This window comes from Podarcis erhardii, assembly GCF_964252035.2.
Source record: "Podarcis erhardii genome assembly, chromosome: 8".
In the NCBI taxonomy this organism is placed as follows: Eukaryota; Metazoa; Chordata; class Lepidosauria; order Squamata; family Lacertidae; genus Podarcis; species Podarcis erhardii.
This window is the reverse complement of record NC_138499.1, coordinates 10,636,278-10,653,689: the sequence shown is the minus strand read 5'-3', so window position 1 is coordinate 10,653,689 and position 17,412 is coordinate 10,636,278. Positions and strand designations below refer to the sequence as shown.

Below are 17,412 nucleotides of genomic sequence, written 5' to 3'. Positions count from 1 at the left end.
CCCAGCTCACTACCCCTGTTCATCACCCTGCTACCAATCCCCAAATACAGTCACACCGTAGATTTGTATAACAGCATCACTATATTGGCAGTTTTATTTTCAGTTCCTTTCCTAACAACCCATCCCCAAATACAGTCGCACCGTAGATTTGTATAACAGCATCACTATATTGGCAGTTTTATTTTCAGTTCCTTTCCTAACAACCCATAGCACGGAATCTGATTCTTCACAGCTGCCACACACTCAATGAACAATTTAACCAATTAACTGACCGCAAGCTCCTGTGGTCAGCGAGCACAATTTCTTTAATCAGACGCCGAGTCTAATAAGGAGGCCTTCGAGAGGGAGGGGTGATTACAATACAAAAATTTATTCGAAGTCATTTGCATCGTATTGAAAATGTCAACAATAAATAAGATGTCGCCAAATAAGACAAAGTGATCCTTCATTTGGAGAGAGAAAAGTGATCATATAAAGAGTAGTATAAGAAAGAAAGATAGATAGAAAGAAGACTTTGACGACAACCCTGGAGACAAGTGTCAAAGAAATTTGGCTTTGCTCAAAACACCCACACCTACAAATAAATACTTTAAAAAGATAATTTAGCAGGGACATTCCAGACCTACTGGGCAACACTAGCAATTGAACCAGGTATTTCTGTATGCAAAGCTCTACTTTTGAGCTACAGTTCTTTCCTCAAAAGGGGAGTTTGCAGGGGCTGGCACTTCACCCTTGCCCCCACCGACATTTCTGTGATTAAGGTCACCAACTGATCAGGAAACCTATCTAGGCCTGCTCCTCCGCCTTTAACACCGACTCCACCTTCAAAAAAATTGGTGGGTAAAAGCTTCTCCACAGAGTGGAAAGTTGCAGACCCTGTTGAAATGGATTTAAATTAGGCAATTGAGTTCAACGCGTCTGCCCATTGCCTCCAGTTCAAGTTGTTGTTAAAGGCACAAGAGCACAAGTAGGTGTATATATATAAAGCTGGTAACCCTCGCTGCGATCTTAGCAGGAAGACAGCTATAGAGTGTTACTGGTTACTAGAGTTCTGCTGGAAAATGAGAAAACCCTTGTCATTTTGACTGTCATATTAGCTTCCATTTTTAATCAATAAATCACTGATCACCTGGTATCAGAAAAGTGAGAAAGGCTGGCTTTGCTGCCTAGAGGTAAACAGAGACACAGTCTCCTTCTTCTCAGCCAAGGGGAGAACATGCACTTTCTGAATGCTTACGAAAGCTACTGGACATAGAATCTCACCCATTAAAGCAGGGCTGGTCTGTGACCACTGGACCTGCTTGCTGGGAGCCCATTTCCAAACAATGCCCAAAGCCCTGCCTGCTTTTTAAAGGCTCAAATATTGAAGCAAGGGATTTTTCGGTACGTGTGCCTAAGTTGCTTCGGAACTTGCAGCCTTGCCAAATCAGACGCCAGAAGTATAAGCAGAACGCAGAAGAGAATTCTGCAAAAAGCAGCAACACGACCCAACAGAAAAGGAAGAAGGGCGAGAAATTACACCCACCCAACAAACACACCTTGATTTAAAAACGATAAGTCAACAAGTTTCTTAAGAGTGATTTCTTTCCTTAAAAAAATAATACCACAGGTTCCGGAAGAAGAAGAAAACATTATGGAGGATAACCAAATAAGCAGCTCTTTTGAGAACATTTTCTTTACGTTCTTACGCTCCAAGCTCTGCTGAGGTGGGCTGGTGAATAGTTTGATTGTGTGAAAGGTGACAGTTTGTCTACGCCTTCCGGCAGGGATTCTTGTGCCAGGACAGGCAGAAATCCAACCGGGGAAGCTGCTTCTCATCACAACATTTGGGAGCCAAGGGAAAGCTTTCCCAGTTGGACATCTCCTTGGCTTGTGGGAAACAAAGGCATCAATCTGAGCTCTCATTGAGACTGAGTGAGGACAGTGCAGTCTCTGCCCCTGACTAGAGAGCAGGGGTTGCTAACACACACAAACACACAACCTGCAGCCCTCATGGCTATGTGAGAAAACCCATAAGCGTTTCTGCCTGCTCGGATATTTACAGGGACATTCTGTGGTCGGGACATCTGTGTGCTCAAAGCAGTTCTTCTCCCTCCTATGAACTTCCACTTTCTATCCTTCCTTCATTACTGCCTTCCATCGCTACTCCATATGTTTTCATTCTCCCTACCAACCTAGAACTTTTTATCTTTCTTTTTTAAAGAAACGCAATACATATATTCACATACTTGATTAGAAAACCCCCCTCAAAATACTGGAACAAGGAATAAGGTAAAGGTAAAGGAACCCCTGACCATTAGGTCTAGTTGTGACCGACTCTGGGGTTGCGGCGCTCATCTCGCTTTATTGGCCGAGGGAGCCGGAGTACAGCTTCCGGGTCATGTGGCCAGCATGACTAAGCCACTTCTGGTGAACCAGAGCAGCGCACAGAAACGCCATTTACCTTCCCACCAGAGTGGTACCTATTTATCTACTTGTACTTTGACGTGCTTTTGAACTGCTAGGTTGGCAGGAGCAGGGGCCGAGCAATGGGAGCTCAACCAGTTGCGGGGATTCAAACCGCCGACCTTCTGATCGGCAAGTCCTAGGCTCTGTGGTTTAACCCACAGCGCCACCCGCGTCCCAGAACAAGGAATAAATTAAGCCAATTTCACAATTCTGACCCAGTCCCAGATTGTGCTCAGGGTAAGTGCACCACCGAAACCAAGCCATGTGCCTCAGTTCTTTCTGTCTTTGTAGGGAATGTTTTCCAGATCTCATGCAATGATGAACCAAAGTTCCTTTTAAAGGGGAACGGGACATCAGGGACTGAAACTAGAATCTTTCACATGCATCTCAAGTGCCTCTGAGCTCAGTCCTCCTCGGGTGCTAACTACAAACTGATTTATTCGGTTGTTGTTCCGACCCTATAAGCTCAGAGTACGATGTTGAGAAAAACAACATTATTTCCAGTCTGTAAAACAGGGTTGCCAATTAATTGGGGCAGTCTGGCCTGCTCTTGTGCATTTTGAGCAGCGACCCTGATCTGCAGGCGATGATTCCCACAATGTGCAGATAAGAATTAGCCGCTTGCGGATCATGGTGCTGTGAAAAGCACAGGCGCAGAGGCGGGCAAAAGGAACTGGCAACCCTACCAGGGAATCAAAACAATTCTGGGGCAGACAATAATATCCTTGCTGCGGCACTTGTTTCGAACAGGTTTCGAACTACACCTGGGCCGTGAAATTAATGGCGGCAACCCACTGGGGCTAAGGGTCAAATGGCAAGTTTACAAAAAGCATCCTTAAATCTGGCCCCTTTTGTTTTGAGGAAAAAGCAACCGACCTGATCCCCTCGTCATCCCCTTCCTGCTGAAATACAGCTGGTTTATGCATTCTTATTTATTTAAAAATAATAATTGTGTTTATTCTCAGATGTCGGTTGCCCGTAAGATCTAAAAAGCCTTGCACGAGATCTTTCGGAGAGTTTTTCAGAAAGGGTTTCTCTCTCCTTTTTATAGCGACAATTAAAATAGATACGCACTATTTTTATTTTTTTAAAAAAGGAAATAAGAAGGTAGCATAACCGCCTGGATTTTCAGGACAAAGAATCACTCTGACCCCCCCCCCCCCAAATGTCCCCTCAAGAGGTCCCATGACCAGCGGCACGAGGCAACTTTAACGTGGATCTGCCCATCACCGTTTTCTTGAAACCGCCACACGGCCGTCTTCCTCACAGTCTCACAATTAGTTCCTGTCGCAAATGCTTCGTTAAGGACGGCTTTCCCTCACTTCATTCTCTGGAAGAGGATGCTTTCTACAACGTTCCAGCCCAATCTCTTCCTGTCACCTTCGCTTAAGGGCCTTGTTAACTGTGGAGATCATCCCTTCCTCTTTTCATTGTTTATAAGGTTCCTGACGGGGCGATCCTGTGCTTGCCTGCGCAGAAGTAAGCTGTATGGAGTTCGCTGGGGACTTACTCCCAAGTAATCCCATCCCCTGGCCATGGATCTCATATCTTGATTCTGCTCACTCCTCCGATGTAGCCCTTGAACAATATCCTCCTGAGGTGGAGACAATTTCCTTCCACTTCAGGACAATTTCACACAGGAGCCACCTACCACAGCAGTAAAAAATAGAAGCAAAAAAAAAAATCTTCTTTTTTTAATAAAAAAACCCACATTCTTTTAAAAATAAGGCAAAAACGTTTCTCTCTCTCAAAATCAAAACCAAAACCTGACTGTTGCTCGTGAACCTTTCAAGTAGACTGAAGAAAGCTGTCGATAAAAAAAACTGATGACGGTAAGTAGCGTTGAACTTTGGTCAGTTATTTCCATATATATATATATATATATATATATATATATATATATATATGGTTTAATCGAGGGATTTCAGTCTCGGTGAGAGCTGAACAAGACAAAACAACTCTCCCTTTTATATTCTTGATATTTCAGAAAGGCACATGTCAATGACAAAAATTTATATAGATATAAAAATAACTTCATTTCTCTGATTGGTAGCAGAGTCAAAAGCTCAGAAGCGGCGAGAAAGACATTTTTAAAAGGTAAACAATAGTGACTAGTTTACTCCAGCTTCTTATATCTTCATTTTCAGAACCGCCCCCCCCCCCCATCTTTTCCCTCCTTAATTATGGCTATGAAGAAGAGCAAATACATTTCACACAGGGGGGGGAAATCCGCAGTAATAACTGGAAAGTGTTTCATTCAAAATTCCCAGCTCTTGGCAAATAGAATAATAGAATCATAATATTTTCGAGTTGAAAGGGACCCCCAAGGGCCATCTAGTCCAACCCCCTGCAATGCAGGAATCTCAGCGAAAGCTGGTGCCAATTTTTGCCAGCTGGTGACAAATGCACACTTGATCATAATGCAGTATGGGAGCTCGGAGGTCTAGCAAGGACGCTGCTCCTGGGAGAAGATAAAAACAGAATTGGCTCCTTTTTGAGGTAATTTGTGAACGGAGAGGGTGTTTCACATCCACTGTTGTCAGGAATGAAATCCAGCATCTCTTTCGCTGTGTTTTCGGTCCCAGAGAAAATGAAAGCTCAAGATATGCGTTCTCAGAAAGACGAAAGGGGGTTTGGGGTCGGGATCTAACTTTTGCTTCCTTTAACTTGCACAAGGCAAGATTTACAGAGTGGAAATGTCTCATGAAAGGGAGAGTGACGAAGCAGGAAGAGGAATCCTCCCACATACTTCAAACGTTGGTAAAGAAATCTCGGGAACCCAGCAATGCCGCTTGCAAACTGCAACCCGGCGGTCGTTCCTGGCTTTGTCGGCTAAGGCGTGAGATACAGTCAACTCCGAGAACCCTTTCGTTTCGGCAAAAGTCTCTGTATTCCCTGTAAGTCAGAAATCACAGTGCTCCCCGTGACCGGGGTCATCTGCCCTTGAAAAAGCGTACTTTGTCGACCGAGGCAAGAGTCAACGTTACATTGGATTCAAAATCCCCGTCGTGGACACCCGTCTGGCGGAAAGCACCGGCTGATGGGTTGTTCTCCCAGTAGTGGTGCCAGTTCCCTTTGCTGTCGGCTCCGAAGCCGTAAAGGTCCACCTGCAAGGAAAAAGAGAAAAGAACTCTGAAGAAGTCTCGGCCTTCAACGTAGCAAGTGCTCTGCTTTAAAGCTCTAAAAGGCCTCGGCTCAGTATACCTGAAGGAACGTCTCCACCCCCATCATTGTGCCCGGACGCTGAGGTCCAGCGCCAAGGGCCTTCTGGCGGTTCCCTCACTGCGAGAAGCCAAGTTACAGGGAACCAGGCAGAGGGCCTCCTTGGTAGTGGCACCAGCCCTGTGGAACGCCCTCCCATCAGGTGTCAAAGAAATAAACAACTGTCTGACATTTAGAAGACATCTGAAGGCAGCCCTGTTCAGGGAAGTTTTTAATGTGTGACATTTTGATGTATTTTTAATCTTTGTTGAAAGCTGCCCAGAGTGGCTGGGGAAGCCCAGCCAGATGGGCGGGGTGCAAATAATAAATTATTATTATTATTATTATTATTATTATTATTATTATTATTATTATTATTAGGCCAGAGGCCCATCTACGTCCAGCATCCTGACCCCAAAGTGGTCAACGAGATGAATCCAAGGGAAGCTCGCAAGCTGAACTGAGCACAGGAGCCCCTCCCCACTTCCCAGAAACTAGTTTTCAGAGGTATTGATAGCTGTGTCCTCCACAAATTTGTCCTCTTTTAAAGACATCCAAGTTGGTGACCACCTGTATCTCATATAGTATTCAACCTCTTTCCCCATTTCCATCGATGGAAGCCCTCTGCAAGCTCATGTGATGAGGGGAGAGCGGGAACGAGATTCCTGACCCTTCCATCTCCTTCCCATCCCCAGCTTCATCACCTTCCCCAAGCAGAGAAGGAGCCCATCTGTAGAGGTTGAGCTTTCCAACATATCTTCAATCTCCCTGCCACATGATAGTAATTGTGCGTGTGGGAGAAGAATGAATGAATCGGGTTTAAGTCATATATAGTGGTACCTCGGGTTATAGACACTTCAGGTTACAGACTCTGCTAACCCAGAAATAGTACCTCGGGTTAAGAACTTTGCTTCAGGATGAGAACAGAAATCGTGTGGCGGCAGCAAGAGGCCCCATTAGCTAAAGTGGTACCTCAGGTTCAGAACAGTTTCAGGTTAAGAACGGACCTCCAGAATGAATTAAGTTCTTAACCCGAAATACCACTGTACCTGAACAAGTTAAAGGACCCCCGGATGGTTAAGTCCGGTCAAAGGCAACTATGGGGTTGCGGCGCTCATCTCGCTTTCAGGCTGAGGGAGCTGGTGTTTGCCCACAGACAGCTTTCTGGGTCATATGGCCAGCATGACTAAACCGCTTCTGGTGCAACGGGACACCTTGATGGAAACCAGAGCACATGGAAACGCCATTTACCTTCCTGCCACAGCAGTACTTATTTATCTACTTGCACTGGCGTGCTTTTGAACTGCTAGGTTGGCAGGAGCTGGGACAGAGCAATGGGAGCTCACCCCAAAGAGATTCGAACCGCTGATCGGCAAGCCCAAGAGGCTCAGTGGTTTACACCACAGCGCCACCTGCGTCTCTGTGTACCTGAATAACTCAGAACTGACACTCCGCATCTATTTTTACCCTCACTGCAGGGGTTGTGAGGAACAGGTCTGCTCCAATAGTTTACTATTTGGAAAAATGCGGTCCCTCCTCTCTCTCGTTTTCTTTTCCATGCCAAAGGAGGAGTTTGAAAGCCTCTTCTTTTGATTTAAAACTAACCACAGTTCCTTGTGACCTCTGAATCCGGCAACTGTGGTTTGTTTAAGTGAACTGTGTGAGCCTTGTTCACTCCCATCTGTTCTGTGAGGAGGAGGCTAGAAGCTTTCATTTTTGCTCGGTTACCTGAACTTGGAGAATTAGCCCATATTCACACCTCACTGAAGATGTGAATTATGTGCATATTCACACCTCACTGAGGATGTGAATTATGTGCAGAATAAAGTGGCACTGTTACTTCTCATGAATTGGAAGCGGTGGTTCTATGATGTCTGCAATGCTCACAAGCACTCCAGGGATCTGTGCTTGGTTTAGAAAGTGGAAGCTTTTGTTCTCCCTCTTGAGCGGGCATAGTGGCAAACCACAGTTTCCCGTGATGTCTACACCGAGCCCTAGCATTGCACGTACCTCATCGCAGATGTGAAGAGCAAATATAACCGACAGGAAGCCTGTTGAGGGGTATCTCCCATGATGATGCAGCCAGTTATCATAAACGTATTTTATGAAGAAGGGGTGATAAATCAGGATCTGCACAGAATGAATCAACAGGCCTTGTTAGTTTGATTGCAGATACAACACTGAGGCAAGAAAGGTCGCTAAGACGAGATATGAAATTGGACAAGGTTAGAAGTCGCTGAATTCAAGTGCAAAATTGCAGTAAAAGGTGGGGTTTCAAAATCAGGATTTGTGTATTTATTCACCTGCCTTATCATGTAAAAACCAGGATGGGTCAGAACATTTAGAACGTGAGTGGCCCCCGTGGTCCTCCTAATGCTATTGGTCTTTGCCTCCAACTCCTATTTGCCCCAGGCAATAAACCAGAGCTTTCCAAACTTTCCATGTTGGGGGACACAGTTTTTAGACATGCAGCATTTCGTGACACAGTAATTCAGTTTTACTAGCAAACCGGAGGTTCAACTGACCCCTTTCCAGCCCCTGGAAGAGCGTGGGGAGCATCTGTGTGACACACCTACACACTGCAGCCGACACACTAACATGTCGCGACACACAGTTTGGAAAGCTCCACAATAAACAAACAGTTCAAGTGCAGTTCCCATCACCACCAGTAAGTGGAGATGCAGCCACGCCACTGAACTGCTAGTTTGGTTCCTGCTGCTTCTTATGGTTACAGGGTGGGAAATATGAACAGCATCACTTTGCAAGTTCCCCTTGGAACTTTGGCTCCTTCCCCCTGACATGATATGGGGTTTGTTGTAAGGATGGAGGGATCTGTAATTTTTTCTTCTGCCCCCCCCCTTTTACATGTGTTCATTCATAAATGAATTTCACCACATTTCTACAGTCACCTGAGAGATAAAAAAAAAAACACCCTGTACAAAAATCCTCCTATATAATGCGTATTGTTAAATGTTTCATTGCAAAGTAGGTACTGGGGCTGTGGCTCAGTAGTATGGCATCTGCTTTGTTTGAAGAATGCCTCGAATTCAATTCTCAGCATCCCTTGGTAGAGCAGGGAATGTCCCCTTTTAAGAAAAAAAAAAACAAAAACACGGAGAGCAGCTGCCAGTCAGTGTAGACAATACTGAGCTATATGGGCCAATAGTCTCGACTCAGTATAAGGCAACTAAACATGCTACAGTGGTACTTCAGGTTACATATGCTTCAGGTTACAAACACTTCAGGTTACAGACGCTTCAGGTTACAGACTCCGCTAACCCAGAAATAGTACCTTGGGTTAAGAACTCTGCTTCAGGATGAGAACAGAAATCTCGCGGTGGCAGCATGGCAGCAGTGGGAGGCCCCATTAGCTAAAGTGATGGCTCAGGTTAAGAACAGTTTCAGGTTAAGAACGAACCTCCAGAATGAATTAAGTTCTTAACTCAAGGTACCACTGTACTGCAAAATATGTATTTTATCTCAATGTACAGACCCCTGGTAATGGACTTGACTGGCCGGCTAAACCAGGCAAGTGTAACTGATGGGTCTCAAACCCTCAGTGAGTTAGGGACTTCCCCTGCATGTGAAGATAGGCTTCAGTGGATACAGAGGACGAGACCAATAGTGTGCTAATGCAGCAGTGTGAACTTCGCCCCTGAAGGTGCACTCCATTGCCTCTCAAGACAGATGGATGCCAGCGACACACTTCCAGATCAACTTTATCCTAAAACACACATTTCCTGTGTGCTTTTGGGTACAAGATACCTAAAAGATCGTCTGACCCCTTGTACACCCTACTGATCACTGCAGATACCACCTGTTCCCATCTTCCTTCTGTTGTTGAAATTGGACCTTTGGTGGGATGGCATCTGTCCTGTGGAATTTCTTCCCGCTGCATATCAGATAAGCACCACTGCTGTTGAAAAGCTTCCTCTTTTAACAAGCCATTAAACCGGGGCTTTTAATCCCACTTTGTAACCATATTGGATTTGAAATAGTTTTGATATAAGAAATTATTCTATATAAGTTTTCTACTGCTGATACTTTTATTGCTCAATTGTTTCAAGGTGTTTCCCACGAAGTGATGCATAAATGGAACAAACTTTGTGTGTTGTGTTGTGTTGTGTGTGTTACAATTTAGAATATTCATTTAAACAACCTTAAAATATCAATGACTTCCCTTCCTCTCCTTCCATGGTTCATTCTGCATAACATAAATCCCACCATTTTTTATATAAACCAAACCCTTCAGCATTCCATTATTGCATCCACCAAAACTTATTTATACTGCTGAATTTATCTTAATGCTGCCAACGTTTTCAAGTGTACACAAAATGGAACTAACTTTGTAAGCGAGAACTGCAAATCTTAGAGAAGTTCCATCTATGGTTAGCCAGCTGAACAGCTCAGTTGGTAGAGCACAAGACTCTTAATCTCACGGTTGTGGGTTTGAGTCCTACACTGGGCAAAAATTCCTGCATAGAAGGGCCGGTCTTTTCTGATTCTACAATTCTACGGTAAGAAGGATCATCTGAATGTAGCTCATGCTTACGTACGGAAGAACTTTGTGGCCAGATCAGAGCAATAACTCACCTTGCCTTTGTTGACTTTGATTTTGCGTGGCACTGGAATATATGTGCTGTCAAAGAAAATATATATGTGAGTCAGTAAAAGCAAGTAACACCCTGTGCGACATGCAGTAAAAATTTTTTAAAAAGTAAAACATCCACCCTTACTTCTAAATCCAAAGTCTTGGCATATATGTCATTTATGAATGAGACACTAAATTAAAATGCCGAGGTTGTAGGTTTGCAAAATATAGGGAGGAATTCAGATTGCTATTCTGTCACAGTGCATTTCTGCTTGGAAGATGGAGCAAACTCCCATTAGGGCCTGTTGAATTTGTCAACTTTCAAATTCCAAAAAATGAGGGGATGCTAAAAAGTGTGACTTGGGAATTCGAAAGGTATTTTGGTTCAATTAATATGATTAATATGATTTAGTTTGGCCTGGTAAGTAAAATGTGTGTAAAATGGCATAGAAATCATTAAAAATGGTTGCCGAGTACCTGTAGTTACATTATATATCAATAATATATTTATTTATTATTATTATTATTATTATTATTTAGCATTACCTGACATTTTCAGAAGGCAAAATTAAAATTCTTTGGTTTTCCTAAAGCAGTGCTTCTTCATCAAACGTAGACTTACCAAGCTAAATGTTGACCAGTCACAAAAATAATAGAGGATTTGAATTCCTCGTACCAAAAAACACACATATTTTTAAGACTCCTCACTGAATAAATTCGCAAAAGTTAAGTTTAATTCCCTAAAATGGCACACCTTACTCCCCCATGTGCTGTCCTGGGGTTCTCTTGACCCCTCGCCCCAGCAGAGCTGATCTGGGGCACATGGGTGCAGGACATATGAAAAAGCCCCACTTGTGCTAGCAGGACTTCTGCTAGCACAGCTGTTTTATTTCCCTCCAGCCCATAGTCAATTTGCCAAAAGTTAAACACAGAAAGGGCATTAAACCTTAGGCGAGCAAAGACTGGCAGCTCCATGTCTCTCCACAAGCCCTGTTCCTGAATGGCTAAGCTACTGTGATGTCATGGAATGTTCACTCCCTCCCTCTACTCCTCACAGCTGTCAGTCAACAGAATGCCCTCCTTTTCCCCAACCAATGTTCTGTCTGTCCTGCCTCCATGGTAGAACACTCAGGTTTGCCGTGGATCAAGGAAGAAGTTCTTTCATCCTCAGAAAAAGTAAATAGCTGCTGTGAAACCCACTTTTAAAAACACACACACACACATATCTTTTTTTTTTTTTTTACAGAAAAGAATTCCCTGTCATATATGTGGCATTCTGGTTTGGATGAAGCCGTTGCTAAAATCCATTTCTTCACCAAAGGGAGACTAATCCATTCCCTTAAACTCGGCTAATACGAACAGAGGCTTTTGTCAATTCCCAAATAAAACCCTGGAACGTGAAACCTTTGATGAACGCTTCGGTTTGTGCTTATCCTGTCCAGGAAGTTTGCTTTGATTCTGTTACACTGTAAGCTGCCTAAATTTCTTTAGCCTTTGCTCCATCGCATTACATGGAAACATTCACGTTGCATTGCTTCCTGCTGTTTGCTTTTCACGGACAGCGAGATCAAAGGAAGGAACCCTGACCCCTTCTCCTCCACCCCCCCCCCAAATAAATAAGGCACAATAGAGAGGGGAGAAAATAGAGGAAGTGCCACGAAGCACATTGTATCTCAGTATGCAAAACCACAACTTTGCATATCTGTTTCTATTTAACGATATTCCTCTCTCATTTCCTAGTTCTGTTTAGCAAAAAGAGGCACCGTTATTATGATGAAATCTGTGTGTATTGAGAGAGAACATCTATACTGAAAGGGGGATCTGGTGCATTATTCTTATCCTGGCTAGTAGGCTATGGACGGCTTACTAATGGTACATGTGAACAAGATCTAGGGGTCTTGGTGGACCACATGTTAAACATGAGTCAACAGTGTGATGCAGCAGCAAAAAAGGCGAATGCTATTGTAGGGCTGTATCAACAGAAATCTAGCGTCCAGATCAAGGGAAAGGATAAAGTAAAGGTAAAGGGACCCCTGACCATTAGGTCCAGTCGTAACAGACTTTGGGGTTGCAGCGCTCATTTCGCTTTACTGGCTGTAGGAGCCGGTGTACAGCCTCCGGGTCATGTGGCCAGCATGACTAAGCCGCTTCTGGCAAACCAGAGCAGCGCACGGAAACGCCGTTTACCTTCCCACTGGAGCGGTACCTATTTATCTACTTGCATTTTGAAGTGCTTTCGAACTGCTAGGTTGGCAGGAGCAGGGACCGAGCAACGGGAGCTCACCCCATCGCAGGGATTCGAACCACCGACATTCTGATCGGCAAGTCCTAGGCTCTGTGGTTTAACCCACAGCGCCACCCACATCCCTGGTAGGGAAAGGATAGTCCCACTCTATTCTTCCTTGGTCACACCACACCTGCAGTACTGTGTCCAGTTCTGGGTGCCACAATTTAAGAAGGATGTTGACAAGCTGGAACGTGTGCAGAGGAGGGCAACCAAGATGATCAAGGGTCTGGAAACCAAGCCTTATGAGGAACGGTTGAAGGAGCTGTGTATGTTCAGCCTCGAAAAGAGGAGACTGAGAGGAGATATGATTTGTTGTTGTTGTTTAGTCATTTAGTCGTGTCCAACTCTTCGTGACCCCATGGACCAGGGCACGCCAGGCACTCCTGTCTTCCACTGCCTCCCGCAGTTTGGTCAAACTCATGTTAGTGGAGATATGATAGCCATCTTCAAATATCTCAAGGGCTGTTATGTGGAAGATGGAGCAAGCTTGTTTTCTCCTGCTCTGGAGGGTAAGTCCTGAACCAATGGATTGAAGTTTCAGCTTCAATGGAATGAGATTCTAAACATCAGGAAGACCTTTTTCTGACATCAATAACTGTTTGATAGTGGAACGGTCTCCCTCGGGAGATTGTGGACTCTCCTTCCTTGGAGGTTTTTAAGCAGAGCTTGGGTGGCCATCTGTCATGGATGCTTTAGCTGAGATTCCAGAAGAGCATTAGTGTGATGGCCTGGGATTCGGATGCTGAACCCGAGGGATCCCAGCCTGCACAGGATTCCCCGCCTCCAGAACCAGCTGAGCCGGGGCTGGGGCATGAGCCTGAAGGGTCCTCACCTGTGCTGGATCCTCAGGTGCAGGCACCAGCTGAGTCTGCTCTAGCTCCTGAGGGGATGGAGGACCCATTGCCTGCAGGTGCTCCACTCTCAGCCCCATCAGAGGAAGCTGAGGTTGCCTCTGGGTCCAGTAACCCTCCAACCTTTCCTGGGCTGCAGAGGCTCAGAGCAGAGAGGTGGAGGGAACTAAGTTCCCGCAGGAGGAGTGCTCTCCTCCAGGCCAGGAGAGGTGAGTCACCAGAGGATCGGGGCCGCCCTAATGCCTTGGGGCAGATAAGAGCCAGTCAGCCCCAGGTTGCAGGAGGAACTTTGTAGGTTGCCAGTTCCTACTGGGTGGATGGAGCAGCCAAGTAATTTCGTTGTCCCCGAGAGGGGGCAATGACAATAAAGATATTATTATTATTATTATTATTATTATTATTATTATTATTATTACCCTGTCCTGTCTTCCTGACCTCACCTGACTCCCTGCCCTGCACCCAGCTGCAGCTTTTATGGACTGCCTTCATATCGCACCTTTGACCTCGGACTGGACTCGGACCTTGCCTCTCGGTTAACCCACATGACCAGCACAATTAGCTTTTTTCGCTGTTGCATTTCTAGGCTGCATTTCTGGTCCTGATTGCTGGTTTCCCACAGGCATCTGGCTGGCCAGAACAAGATGCTGGACCAGGTGGGACATTGGCTCTCCTTATGTTCAGTGGGACAGGTCTCAAATCCCCACTCACGTATGACGCCCCCTGGGTGACCTTGGGCCAGTCACTGCCTCGCAGGGTTGTTGTGGGGATTAAATGGGATGGGGGGAGGATCACACAGTATGCCAACGTTGAGCTCTTTGGAGAAAAAGGTGAGATATAAATGCAATAAATAAAAATAAATGTTCTTACTGCCAACAACAATGGCTGGATGAGGCCAAAGGCTCGTCCAATTCCGCATTCATTCTGTTCTCCCAACAGCCAGCCAGGTTCCTATGGGGTCATGACCGCTTGCTTCCCCCATATATCGTCGGTCTCAGTTGAGGCTCAAAATTGAGCTGTGCCTACTTTGGCTCTCTATGGCCCATTGCAGGGGAAATGTGCTCTCACTTCATAAAAAAAAGTCCCTGTCCATTAATCACAAGCCCATCTTCTTCCTGCTTGCCAGAGGCCTGCTCTCTACATTGTCTGCTCCTCGTGTTTTTAATTTCCTGGCCGGAACTCGGTGGGCTGCCGTGGCTTATAATAATAACCATCATCCAGAAACTAACTTCAGGAACCTGCCTGATCTGATCGGCGGCAACTTCCAGATGCAATAAATGGAACAGGAAGGAGGCACGTAAGAATAAATATCAGGTGGGTGTTGGAGGGCGAGATTGAACACCTTCTAATAGCCTGCCTTTGCCAACAAAGGTCCGTATAGTTAAAGCTATGGTTTTCCCAGTAGTGATGTATGGAAGTGAGAGCTGGACCATAAAGAAGGCTGATCGCCGAAGAATTGATGCTTTTGAATTATGGTGCTGGAGGAGACTCTTGAGAGTCCCATGGACTGCAAGAAGTACAAACCTCTCCATTCTGAAGGAAATCAGCCCTGAGTGTTCACTGGAGGGACAGATCGTGAAGCTGAGGCTCCAGTACTTTGGCCACCTCATGAGAAGAGAAAACTCCCTGGAAAAGACCCTGATGTTGGGAAAGATGGAGGGCACAAGGAGAAGGGGACGACAGAGGGCGAGATGGTTGGACAGTGTTCTCGAAGCTACCAACATGAGTTTGACCAAACTGCGGGGGGCAGAGGAAGACAGAAGTGCCTGGCGTGCTCTGGTCCAGGGGGTCACGAAGAGTCGGACACAACTAAATACTAAACAACAACAGCCTGCATCAGCCAGATATAGAATAATAGAATTGTAGAGTTGGGAAGAATTGAAGAGTTGGTTAGCCCAACCTGCTGCAATGCAGGAATCGCAATGGAAGAATCTCTGACCACAAGCTTAACATAAGTCAACATTGTGATGCAGCAGCAAAAACAGCTAATGCTACTTTAGGCTGGATCGACAGAAGTCTAGTGTTCAGATCAAGGGAAGTAATGGTCTCACTCTTATTCTGCCTTGGTCAGACCACACCTGGAGTCCTGTGTCCAGTTCTCAGCACCACAATTTAGGATGCTGACAAGCTGGAACGTGTGCAGAGGAGGGCAACCAAGAGGATCAAGGGTCTGGAAACCATAGTCCATTAATTTTGTCTGCCATTCTTCTTTCGTCGGAATTTCTTCTTGTTTCCATTTCTGGGCTAACAGTACTATTGCCGCAGTTGTTGCATATAAAAACAATTTAACATCTTGCCTATTAATGTCCTGACCTATAATACCAAGTAAAAAGGCTTCTGGATTTTTTTAAAAAAATGTATAATGGACTATGTATAATGTATTAAAGAACTATGCAGAATTGGACAAAATGACAGGAAGGATTCGAAACCTGCAGGACCAGAGATTTACAGAAGATTGGAAGAAGTATATGAATTATTCGAAGAGCAACTGTAATCAACAAATTACGCTAGTAGGACTAGAAGAAGCTTTGTAAGGAGGAATATACAAAGTGTTACAAAGTAGGAAAAGATAGAGATATTGGTTATGAGTTTGAAATGTACAGTGGTACCTCGGGTTACTTATGCTTCAGGTTACAGACACCGCTAACCCAGAAATAGTACCTTGGGTTAAGAACTTTGCTTCAGGATGAGAACAGAAATCGTGCTCCGGTGACAAGGCAGCAGCGGGAGGCCCCATTAGATAAAGTGGTGCTTCAGGTTAAGAACAGTTTCAGGTTAAGAACGGACCTCTGGAATGAATTAAGTACGTAACCAGAGGTACCAGTGTAATAGGGAAAATAAGAAATGCATACTAAGAGATTAGACTGGAAAATTTTCAGACAGGATTGATGGAAGTCTAAAAAATTGAATAAGATGCAAAAGTATGCTTAATTACTGTTGAAAATGATATGTTAAAAAACATATATATATATGGGTCTGGAAACCAAACCTCAGGAGACTGAGAGGAGATACAATAGCCATCTTCAAATATGTCAAGGGCTGTCGCATGAAGGATGAAGCAAGCTTGTTTTCTCATGCTCTGGAGGGTAGGACTCGAACCAATGGCTTCAAGTGACAAGAAAGGGGATTCTGACTAAACATCAGGAAGAACTTTCTGAAAGTAAAAGCTGCTTGACAGTGAAATGGACTCCCTCAGTTGATGGGCTTTCCTTGGAGGTTTGTAAGTAGAGGTTGGATGGCCATCTGTCATGGATGAGTTAGTTGAGATTTCTGCATTGCACAGGGTTGGACTAGAGTTCTTGCTTCCCTCTACAGTTCTATGATTCTACTATTCTGTGAGATCATATGAAGAGATCTGCTGGATCAAGTTGTGGGCTCACTATTACGTCCCTTGATCTAGATACTATACTTCTGTTGGTGCAGCCTAGAACAGCATTTGCTTTTTTTGCTGCTGCATCGCACTGTTGACCCAACGTGAGTGGTCCACAAAGACTCCTAGATCTCGTCCAACAGAACTCGCCCAACTTCTCATGGCCTCCTAGAACAGAGCAGACACAGCCACTTACTGGTTGATGGTCCCTGTGGTGAGAGCGCTGATGACCCAGCGAAGGTCCAGGGTCTTGAACGGGATGACTATCATGCTGACGTTCTCGCCCAGTTCCTTGTAGCTCTCAGGGTAGACAAAGTGGTGGGTCGTCTTGCTGCCGACATCAGACTCGTAGCCGGCTGTGGGGGCTTTGTTCATTCTGTGTGGTCCAAGAGAAGAGGGGTGAGGGAAAAAGCAGGCAACGCCAGGAGGAGGTACATGGGGCAGGTAGGCATCATCTTGCCACAGGTGGCAATGGCCGCTATTGATGGGCGCATTTGCAGGCTGGATAAACTCTCCCCTTCCCACCTCGTAAGTCTCACGGCCAGTCCCTGCACCCTGAATGGACTTCAGAAAATTCTTCTGTTGGCTAAGAAAGGGTTCATCTCAAGCACAGAAGTGCAATTCGGTTCAACAGCTGCAACCATTCCTGGATTGGGAAAGATTGACC

At 45.1% G+C, this 17,412-nt stretch overlaps 1 protein-coding gene and 1 long non-coding RNA gene across 6 annotated transcripts in view; one reads left to right on the top strand and one right to left on the bottom strand.

Moving 5' to 3' along the window:
* The window catches only part of LOC309349173, a 688,744-nt gene that overhangs the window by 69,859 nt on the left and 601,473 nt on the right, over positions 1-17,412 (top strand). The gene's annotated exons all lie outside the window — the stretch shown is intronic.
* The window catches only part of ST3GAL1 (ST3 beta-galactoside alpha-2,3-sialyltransferase 1), a 114,322-nt gene continuing 97,259 nt past the window's right edge, over positions 350-17,412 (bottom strand). For all 5 annotated transcript variants that reach the window (XM_081874604.1, XM_081874605.1, XM_081874606.1 and 2 more), the window contains 4 exons: positions 16,942-17,121; positions 10,243-10,288; positions 7,660-7,779; positions 350-5,555 (listed from right to left, as the gene is read on the bottom strand). In XM_081874604.1, the coding sequence (XP_081730730.1) occupies positions 5,382-5,555; positions 7,660-7,779; positions 10,243-10,288; positions 16,942-17,121 (520 nt within the window). In that variant the 3' untranslated portion in view covers positions 350-5,381. The remainder of the gene's footprint in view (positions 5,556-7,659; positions 7,780-10,242; positions 10,289-16,941; positions 17,122-17,412) is intronic.